General features: G+C 49.4%; 1 protein-coding gene across 9 annotated transcripts in view; it reads left to right on the top strand.

Annotated features, from left to right (window-relative positions):
• Positions 1 to 1,566: 1,566 nt before the first annotated feature.
• The window catches only part of COL6A3 (collagen type VI alpha 3 chain), a 58,222-nt gene continuing 49,109 nt past the window's right edge, over positions 1,567 to 10,679 (top strand). For 2 of the 9 annotated variants that reach the window (XM_062642021.1, XM_062642031.1), the window contains exons 1-3: positions 1,568 to 1,861; positions 8,825 to 8,973; positions 9,836 to 10,453. In XM_062642021.1, the coding sequence (XP_062498005.1) occupies positions 8,886 to 8,973; positions 9,836 to 10,453 (706 nt within the window). In that variant the 5' untranslated portion in view covers positions 1,568 to 1,861; positions 8,825 to 8,885. Of the gene's footprint in view, positions 1,862 to 8,824; positions 8,974 to 9,835; positions 10,454 to 10,679 lie in introns of all 9 variants that reach the window. The other 7 variants (XM_062642040.1, XM_062642014.1, XM_062642048.1 and 4 more) reach the window with 7 other exon arrangements.

Below are 10,679 nucleotides of genomic sequence, written 5' to 3'. Positions count from 1 at the left end.
TACTGGACCCCACACGGCGGATGTAATTCTTGCTGGATGCATTGTACAGGTAACAGCAGGCCTGGGAAGTGCAAAGGAGGCAACAGCCTGAAATCCCAAGGGCAGGGGAAGATGCAGGGCAGCACATCACCTGGCCCTGCCTGTTCTAGTATGAGGCTAGCAATGGGGTGAGAGCACCCACAACCATGAGCTGCTGCTTTAGTGGGGTGCTGGTGCCATCGCAGCATCCTGGTTGGGCTCACCCCTGACAACTGGATTCAGAAGGAAAAGCCTTTGGTTTGGATGCTCCTGCCAACCTAGTGCGCCTCCATCAGGTGTATTTTATCTTTTAGCAGCTATCCCTCATCTGCCTTGGCTGCTGTTCCATGTGTGTCATTGCTCTCCAGCAGACCCGCTTTCTCTACTCCCTGTTCAGCTGACACCCAGCAAGGAGCTGCAGCTGCCTTTTGCCAGGCATATTTATTATTTGGGAACACCCTGCCTTCCAGCTTGCCAGATTTGGGGGGAAATGACACCCTGTTTGCTTTCAAGCACACTACTCAGCATGTTTGTGCTGGATCCATCTGCAAGGTCGACATTCAGTCTCCACAAGCGCTAAGCCAAGCACCATTGCTAAAATGAGCTATTGCATCAGTTCAAGGGCTCAGCACTTTCCTGAAGCATTCCAGCTATTTCTTTATGTGGCTAGGCTTTCAAATAGCACAAACCCCAGAGCAAACATAATAAATCCCCATTTGAAATGAAGAGAATTTGACTGTTTGATTCCAGAGAATGCCATCTCAGCTTCAGCCTTCTATGGAACCAAACAAAGGAAGAGATAAGAATTAACGTTTCCATGCCACTATTTCTTGCAGCACACAACCCAGTCCAGACTGAAAAGTTTAGCTCCAACTAGGAACACACTGTCGCTTGAGGCAGAGGAATAAAGGCAGCCACAAGACCTGCCTGAGAGGCTCTGCCCAATGTGAGTTTAAAAGTTTGGGTTTTTGGTTTTCCCACAGCACACAGGTTTAGAAAATAAATAAATAAATAAATATTTATATATATATATAAATAAATAAAAAACTCAGGAACTTGAGTTTTTGCCTTTCAAACTTTTACCATAAAGCTCTCAGCAGGCTACATGCACTTTAAAACACATCCTTCTGCTAAGGGTCATTTATTTGAGAGTTAGAACATACACACACCCCGAAAACACACTTATATGTAACTGGGAAACTTCATCCAGAAGAGACTCTCCCCCCACCGTGCTGGTGCCTGTAACAGTTCAGGGGAGAGGCCGAGCTTTCTGCAGCCTCGAGCACCTCCAAACGGGGCTTCACCAGAGCTCTGTGTAACTTGGTATGGTCCTTAGCATGTTCTGGCTCCTGCACACATCCAAACCCATCCCTTCCTGAACAAAGGCAGCTTCTGCATCCTGCAGGACTTTTCTATCCCCCTTTCTTTTTACGTATCTCTTCCCACTGATAGCAGGGAGCAGCATTTTGGAGGCAGAGGGCCAGGGGAAGCCACATGGCACAGAAGCATCCCGCAAGGCTCGGAAGGAGTGGGGAGGATGGGGACTGACTGCGTGTGATGAGCAGCTCTGACCTCAGCCCCGGGAACGCCAGCACCAACCATCTGGATCCCATTTCAGACACCGCATGGCCCGGCCCCCAGCGCCTCTACGCCGGTCGCCTCCTCCACCGCGCTCAGACCCGCGGCAGCAGCGCTCAGGGACCAGCGCGCCCCACTTCCCTCGCGCCGTTACTGCTCTAACCCCACCGAGCGAGGCGAGCAGGGGCCGGCTGAGCCGCGCCATGAGGCAGCGGTGAGAGGCGCCTTGGGGTGGAATATCCTGGAGCAAGCAACTTTCCTTTGGGTAAGTGCTGTTTGCCGCGCGCGAGACCTGCGGCCAGGCTCAGCGGCTGCTTTTGCAAGGCGTTTTGAGGAAAACCCATCCCGTGCACAGAGCGGTGCCCTCGGGTGAAAGCTGCCCCCAGGCTTGCATCGCTCTTGAATAAAGCTCAGACCAGGAGCATTGTCCCGCAGACAATGAACCGCAGGTGCAGGGGACACCTGGATGCCTGGACAGGGTACATGCCGGATCCCTGGCAGTGTTCAAGGCCAGGTTGGATGGGGCTTGGAGCAATCTGCTCCTAGCGGAGGGTGTCCCTGTGGAAAGGGGGTTAGAACTAGATGGGCTTTAAGGTCCCTTCCAACCCAAACTATTCTGGGATTCTATGTCACTCCTGGTCCCACCAGTGCAGGGGAATTAAGTTAGGGGATTAAGCACAGAGTATTTCCCATGCAGATGCAGTACTGTGTTTGCCTTTGATGCCTTGAAATCACTGCAGCAGCAGCTTGGTGGGATAGGAACAGGATGCCCCAGGAAGCAGTGGGGTGGGTGCCATGAGGAGGGCATGTAGCGGTTTGGGGAGCTGCTTGGGCACAAGGAGGTGGGTGCATGAATAGGACCTTGCAAGAAATCCAGCTAAGGGGGTATCTCACTACCCCTTTCCTGCTCCTGAGGCAGGAAAAAAACCCCTAGGGCTGGGGGTTGTTTGATAGCAGCCCTCAACCCTCCTGTCCCAAGGTGGGGTAGAATGAACCAGCCAGAGATGCTTGTCAGCCCATCTGCCCCACACAGGCCCTTCTGCTGGGCATGTCCCCAGTACTCCAGCGTGGGCCACCCCTGTTGTGGCTTCAGGGATGATCCTCACGCTCTCGTGGACATCCATGGAGAGGAATACTAACCAAACATCAGGTTTTTATTTCCCTCCCAAGGGCTCTCCAGTATTGCATGGAGCCACCTCCCCTCCCATCCTCACTCCCTCCTGCCTTCCCCAGCCCTTTCTCCCCATATCCCCAGTTGCCTGCAGGGATTTGCACACAGCGATGCTCTTGCCAAAGGGATGGCTACAATTAAACCTGGAGACACCCCACCACCACCCCTCTCAGCTCAGCCTCCCTTCCCAACAGAGCCTGGGGGGAGAAACAGCTGCTGCCAAATTGGTTTCCTGACCAGGCACAGAGGACAAATCTGGCTGGAGCAGAGGTGGCCAAAGCCACTCTGGTTCCAGTGGGTGCAATGGGAAACTCTCCTCTCATTTTCGGTTGCTGGGATGATTCATGTGTGCTCCCAGGGGAGGAATTCTGCATTTCTCAAACTTCTGCCTTTACCCCATTATTACTAGTTAAAAAATAAAATAAATCAGTATTTATGCTGGATAATGGCTGTGCTCATGTAGCATTGTTTCTGGGGCACAGTGGCCCATTTAAGAGCTTTGTGGAGGCCAGAGACACATCTCTAGCCGGAGGCTGTTGCAGGAATCTGGGGGGCTTCTCCAAGGTCACATAGGAATGCAGTAGGAGAGAAGAGACCCAGCTCTGCACCTCCCCAGTGCCATCCCTTAACTCACCAGTTACGGAGCTCCCAGAGGTCATAGGAACAGGCCTTCCATATCCAATCTTATATCCTCATTCTACCCTCAGCTTTGCAGAGGTGTTTACCATGACAAGGGTTGTAGTGGTATTGCTAAGACAGGGGTGCAGGGGTGCAGGGCTGCATGCTTTCTGCTGCTGCACCATCATTCAATCCCTTTCAATTTGTTCAGCAGTCTCCCCTCTTTATGGTTTGTTTTTTCCCAAATGTCTTTACAATTTTCCATTCAAATGCATGGACTGTCCTTAATTTCAGGGTGAAACCAGCCCCTGCTCTATTGCTACAAGTGTGTGTGTGGGAAGTTGTTCTCCCAGCTTTTGCTACGTGCTTGTCTGGGAACAAGAGGGAAGGGAACATCTTATTCCTTCCATCCGTGCAGACTTGGGTAACTGCACAGCCTTGCCAGCCTTGGACTGTGTCCTCCTAGCCTGGATGCATTACATTTGCAGCAAGAGGATGAACCTGCCTCCGTGCTGGGCGTGCACAGCAACGGGGCTGGCTGCGGGTGGCACTGCCTGCCTGCTCCCCGCTGTGAATCACAGCGGCCCCACCGCTCTGCATCCCCATCACTTTTTCCACCTTTTTAAGTGATCTGTGTTCCACATTAAGCAGCCGATTTGTTTGGGTGGAGAAGCTGTGGGAGGCTTCGGTTACTGTTCATAAAGAGTCATTGATCTGTGAGGGAGTTACCTCTTAACTCTTTTTTTTTTTTTTTTAGCAAATACTCCCTGTCCTCTATTAATGACTCTATTTTAGTCTCGAGATTAAGAAAACAACCAGATTTAAGACAACAGCATGCTTATAAGAGCAGAATATGTGATTCATATTAAATGCTAGCACCCAGGGAACTTGCCTGCATAGGATATAAATGCAAAATAACTCATGGCTTTGCCGAATGCTGGGTTTCAAAAATCAGAGCTCAAGTGGTTTGCTGAAGCAGGAAGATTCTCCACCCTTTTAGGCTGGTTTACTTTCAACACTCAGGTCTGCCTTTGCTGGAAGAAATGCTTTCAGGAGCCCAACAGGCCTCACCTTCCCCATGCCATCAGTGCCAGATGGCAGCAACATCAATGGAAACCCTTCAAATAGCTGCTGCAAACTGAAATGGGTCCATGAGGAGCCATGAATAAATCCAGGATCTGTCCCACACAGCTCATCCTGAGTCTTCAGAAATAGCCTTGCTCCTGCAGGAGGCTGTGGGGCTAGGTAGGATTAGAGCTTTCTGATGAAGGCATGGCCCAGTTAGGGGCTTGGGACACTTATGTCCCTTTACTGAGTGACTGAGCTATTTCATATAGAAAGAAGCATTAGCACAGCAGTGAGCCCCGTAGCTGCCCAAATCACTGCCAGGAGTGGCTTTTGACTACCATTTTACCCAGCTCAGAGTGCAGAGAAACTTAAAGAGGGGATTCATCCAGCTGAGAGGAGAGGGCATCACCTCCAGAGTGCAATCTGTGCTGCTCCGGCTCTGCATCAGGGTTTGAGGAGCTGTTTCTCACCCTTTTCCTTTCACAGCCAGAACTGGCTGTATATCCCACTGTTTGGGCTGCAAAGAGCTGTACTGTGAGGCCTGTGTCCACTTCTTCTAAGCTGCTGGCAAAAATTACAGCAGCCTCATGGCTTCACTGCTGCCTCCCAAAGGCATGTAGGTAGCAGAGAACAGCCACTTCAAGGGGGTGTGAGGCTGAGCAGTTTGGTTGGGACACTTGAGTGATGAGGCAAGGGGAGATCCCCACAAAGCAAATACAGGGGTAGGCAGAGGCCCCTTGGTTTTGACCCTGGCATCCCCATGGGGTAGACCTTGAGAGGTCTGGAGGACACTCACAGCATCTCCTGCACTGTCTGTGGGATGATGCTTTGCCCTCCCTCATGTCCTGGCTGATCCCCTTTCAGAAAACTTGCTGGGACCCAGGCACAAACCTACCTCTTTCTCTCACAGCGCAAGCTGACACACCCCACACTCACAGAGGAATTGAAGGGCTGCAAATGCTTTTCAGGTTTTTACTCAAGCAATTTTTTGAGGATGCCCCAGGGCTGGGCAGGAAAGCTGGACCACATGTACTGTGGTCTGGAGCAGCGAGGCAGCCCAAAGATCCCTGGCTGTGCCAGCTAGCAAAGCTGCATAGATTGCCCCAGGCCAAGACCAGACCCAGACCATTTGTCCCCAGAAGAGCACACAAGTCATGGCTCTGCCTACCATGCTTGCTTTGGGTCTTCTGTCCTTTGCCAGCAGCTGCTCACCTCCCTGAAACAACAACGTGTCATGGGAGGGAGAGCTGATGGAAACTGTTTGCACAACCAAATCACACCTAAGGAGTCATTTCTGCCCAGCTCAGTCCTTTAGCCTTGAAGAAAATCATCCAGCAACTACAAAACACTGGGACAAAAACACCCTCTGACAGCTCAAGCTTTGCTATTGGCTTCCATTACAGTGCAGGGCAGAATCATAGAATGGTTTGGGTTGGAAAGGACCTTAAAGCTCCTCCAGTTCCAGCCCCCTGGTTTGAAGGTGTGTCCTTCCAGGCAGGGACATCTTCCACTAGACCATGGATAGCATCAGTGCCTGGCGCACAACACAGCCAGGAGTTCAGATGCAAGAGGTATTTTGCAACGTTAGCTCTCCTCCCTACCTGCCATTGCACCCATCTGTACATACACATAGCACACATTGCATTTCCAGTCACATTTTCCCTTCTTCTCAAAGCCAGCCAGTCCAGCTGAGAGGCACACAGAACAAAGCCAAGCGATATGTAACAGTTGTAGTATATTTTTCCTGCCTTTTATGTTTTATCTTCCAAGTCTGTCAATCTTCTTTGCACTTTTACACCTTAACTACACTTTAGTGGAAAAAGCACACACAGGCAAGTGATGGCTCAGAAAGCAGATTTGAAACATCCAGTCAAATAAAAACAATATGCAAAAAGTCAAACTTTATATGCAGAGAAGTATGCGATAAGGAAAAAAATAGCTGCTGGGGAAAATACTTGAGGAAATCACTTCATTATGTTAGTGGTAGGAATGATTGCCTTCTGAGAGCATTATTAGTAACAGATGCATATCTCCTGATGAAATGGAGGACATACTGCGATATTAAAAGGTTACCACACACTATATAAATTCTAGGGACATAAACCCTTCAGATTACTGAAGACTATCACAAGTTAAATCTTTTAGCACACAGAGGCTGGCTCCTTAGCTTTGAGGGTTACTTCTTAATAGCTCATGACAATGCTTTCCTTTCCTAAAGACATTCAGTAGTTCATTTTCTTAGCATTTTTCTCAGCTTGCAGTGGTCATATGAAAAGCTCAACCAGAGCCTCCACCTCCTAGGAATACCAGGGACTTACAATAAAAATATATAAATACAGAATTAAATTACCTTGTTACTCATTATTGAAAACTTGACACATCTAAAGGAGTACTGCGTGCTTCTGCTGGCTCTGGGTGCCTATTGAATGTGTCTCCGCCTGGTGGGGTTGTTACTGTTGTTATTAACAAGTGTGTGGGGAAAGGTAGAGACTGACTTTTGCCTGACTCATGCTATTATCATTGATAACTGATAATGCATCATTATCATTGATAAATACCATCAGGGAAACTGGGGGAATTCTCCTTTCTGCTGGCTCCCTCTGATAGCCCTGAGGAGTGCCTCTTCAGGGGAAGATGGATCAGCTGGTCATATGTTTATTACCAAGTTTTCCCTAATTCATAGAATCATAGACTATTTGGGGTTGGAAAGGACCTTAAGATCATGTAGTTCCAAACCCTCTGCCATGGGCAGGGACACCTCACACTAAACCATGTCACCCAAGGCTCTGTCCAGCTGGGCCTTGAACATTGCCAGGGATGAAGCATTCACCACTTCCCTGGGCAACCCATTCCAGTGCCTCACCACTCTTACAATAAAGAACTTCTTCCTTATATCCAGTCTGAACTTTCCCTTGTGTAAGTTTCAACCCGTTACCCCTTGTCCTATCACTACAGTCCCTAAAATGAAGAGTCCATCTCCAGCATCCTTATAGGCCACCCTTCAGACACTGGAAGCTGCTCTGAGGTCTCCATGCAGCCTTCTCTTCTCCCGGCTGAACAGCCCCAACTTCCTCAGCCTGTCTTCCTATGGGAGGTGCTCCAGTCCCCTGATCATCCTTGTGGCCTCCTCTGGACTTGTTCCAACAATTCCATGTCCTTTTTATGTTGAGGACACCAGAACTGCACACAATACTCCAGGTGAGGTCTCACGGGAGCAGAGTAAAGGGGCAGGATCACCTCCTTCGACCTGTTGGTCACACTCCAAATCCTAGTACCTAGTTCTGTTTCTGGCTTTGCCAGTGATGACCGTATCTGTAAATAATGTGGCTTTTCTTAAACAGAGGCTTAGTGTTCCCCCTAACTCTTGAAGGCTCATGTATTGGTCGTACTCTCTGGATTGGTGGAGTTGGCAAGGATGGTAATAAGAAAATTGGTTTTTTTTAGATTTCTATCGTTTTCAAACGATGATCTGGTTGATAGCTCGATGCATGTGAATCATTTTTGGCTCATTTGAGTAATTGAGCTCTTTTGGGGGAATGAAAAGTATTAAATCCCTGGATTCTCTTCTGGGAGGATGTTTTTTCAGTTAAGCAAACCTTGCTCCTTTCTGCTCTGTAGGCTTGGAAATGAACATGAAATAATAAATTTGTTGTCTTTATGACAACAGAACCACAGCTCTCCTGCAGAAGGCATTGGTTCAGGAGGCTCACCAGGGGGAGCACAGATAAGAAACTTGCCTAAGTTTTATTTCTGGTTCCAACATATGAAATAGTATTCTTGGTGCCTTTCCAGAATATGATCAGGCTGTGAGCCTGCAGGAGGCCAAGGGCTTCTTCCTGATCATGTGGCTCACTTGGATCTGGAGTAATGAAACGTCCATTTGTATGTTTGGGGCAGCTGAAGAGGTGAGCTGAGGCAAAAGGGGTGCTCAGGGAAGTTACTGTCATGGTGCTCGTGAAAAACGAAATAAGAAAGGGCAGCAGGAAGAGGGAACGCACTCACCAAGCTGTTGGAGCTGGTCACCCATGGGAAGGTAATGCAGGTGAGAGGCCACCACAGATCTGAGGGTTGGTGGTAGAAACCTGAGCTGACCGTTTTCCTATGTATTAGGTATTACCTGGGGCAGCACAGGCAAGAAGAAAGCTATCCAAGTCCACGGGGGTGATTAAATGTCAATTATGTGAGCAATGATTCCTCTTCCAAAGAAATGCTTGCTAGGAACAGATTCTGTACAGCATTAGAGGTTTGGGGTTTTTTTACCCTGCACAAAAGCATTGCAAAACCCCATGGTTTGGCTTTTTTGTCTTGTGCCTCACCCATGCCTGACCAGCACTGCCATTGCTCCTCACTCTCCCTGTTTTCCTCCCTTAGGTCTCACGTTGGGTGCTTCAAAATAAGGATAATAAAAGGAAAACTCAGATAAAAGACCAAAATGCGGAAACACCGACATTTGCCCTTTGAGGCAGTGTTTTATGTCCTACTCTCAGGCTGTTGCTTGCTTCATGCCCAGCAGCAAGCAGGTAAGACTGTGCTGCATTTCATGACTTCACCTGTACAAACGTGCCAGTAGTTCACACCTTTTGGTTTTTAACATGCATGTCGATGGTCCGTTGTGGTTCACCTTCTCCTCAGCTCCCACCCAACTGAGGGTCCTTTCAGACCCTGGCCAATGTGTGTGGTGCCTTCCCAAGCATGTCTCTGGCCAATGGCGTGCCTTTGAGGATGCTCTGCAGGGGACAGAGGTGCAGGACGTGCGCCCCAGCTGGCCCCAAGCAGGTTTTCTCCTGGGCAGAGCCGTGTTGCCCTGCTTGCATGCGTTGGAGAGCTTTAGCAGTGAAAAGAACACTGCCACCGACCTCTAGAAAGGCACTGGTGCCTCTGGGACCAGAGCTGATGTCATGAGGTGGGTGTTAGCAGCAGGAAAAGTGTGGAAAACTCATGCCAGCACCCAGGCTGCTTAAACTGAGCAGCCCTTCCTGCTTGAGCACTGCCACAGAGGCAGTAAAGCCCTGAGTCAGCAAAAAATCTGCATGTGACCACGGGCAGCTAGGGGCTGAGCAAGCCTGAATTCAGTCGTGAAGCTGCAGGGATATGGCTCAGATCTGTGCAGTGAGGTCCAGGAAGGGAGAAGCATCTTGCCTCCCCCTCCGTGGGAAGGGTAGGTCGCATGCTGTCCTCTCCTGTCCCTCAGTGCCTGTGGTGTCAGGGTGCTGATGGCTGTCTGGCTTTTCTCCAGCACCTCCCGCTGTGCTGCAGGCGATAAGGGGAAGCTGAGCTTCACTTTCACCATGCACAAGAGGCTGTCGGTTGTTTGGGCGAGGAGGAGGATGCTGCTTGTGCTGACTGATAGAAAATCCTAAATCCCCATCTGTTTTTTTAAAGCTGTCAAACCTGTTGCTGTGGCTGATATAATATTTCTAGTGGATTCCTCTTGGAGCATTGGGAAGGAACATTTCCAACTGGTTCGAGAGTTTCTGTATGATGTTGTAAAAGCTTTAGATGTGGGAGGAAATGATTTTCGCTTTGCCCTGGTCCAGTTCAGCGGAAACCCCCACACAGAGTTCCAGTTAAATACCTACCCCTCTACCCAGGACATCCTGTCCCATATTGCCAACATGCCTTACGTGGGTGGAGGCACCAAGACTGGAAAAGGATTAGAGTACCTAATCGAGAACCATCTCACTAAAGCTGCTGGAAGCAGAGCCAGTGAAGGTGTCCCCCAGGTTATTATAGTGTTAACGGACGGACGATCCCAGGATGATGTGGCTCTGCCATCATCTGTCCTTAAATCAGCCCATGTAAACCTGTTTGCGATCGGCGTGCAGGATGCAGTGGAAGGGGAGTTACAGGAAATAGCAAGCGAACCCTTCGATACGCACCTTTTCAACCTAGAGAATTTTACCGCTCTCCACGGCATAGTTGGAGATTTAGTGGCGAGTGTCCGTTCATCCATGACTCCAGAAAAGGCTGGGGCCAAAGGACTGTTTAAAGACATCACAGGTAATGGCTGACTGCTGATGGCTTCCATCAGCATGGGATCTGCTGGCGTTGCGCTGTTTAAAGCCTTTGTAGGGGCAAGACTGAGATGGACGTTCAAGAGGTTTAAAAACAAAGGTTTGAAGCATGTGGCCTCATGTTTGTAGCTATTGAGTGTGCTGTCACCTGCAGATTGAGCTGGCATCCCAGGAGGTAGCACAGGAGCCCTTGGATGGGCAGTGACCTATTG

This window comes from Pezoporus occidentalis, unplaced genomic scaffold, assembly GCF_034315485.1.
Source record: "Pezoporus occidentalis ecotype Australia unplaced genomic scaffold, CSIRO_AGI_Poc_V1 ctg118, whole genome shotgun sequence".
NCBI classification, from domain to species: Eukaryota; Metazoa; Chordata; class Aves; order Psittaciformes; family Psittacidae; genus Pezoporus; species Pezoporus occidentalis.
This window is presented reverse-complemented; position numbering and strand designations above follow the sequence as displayed.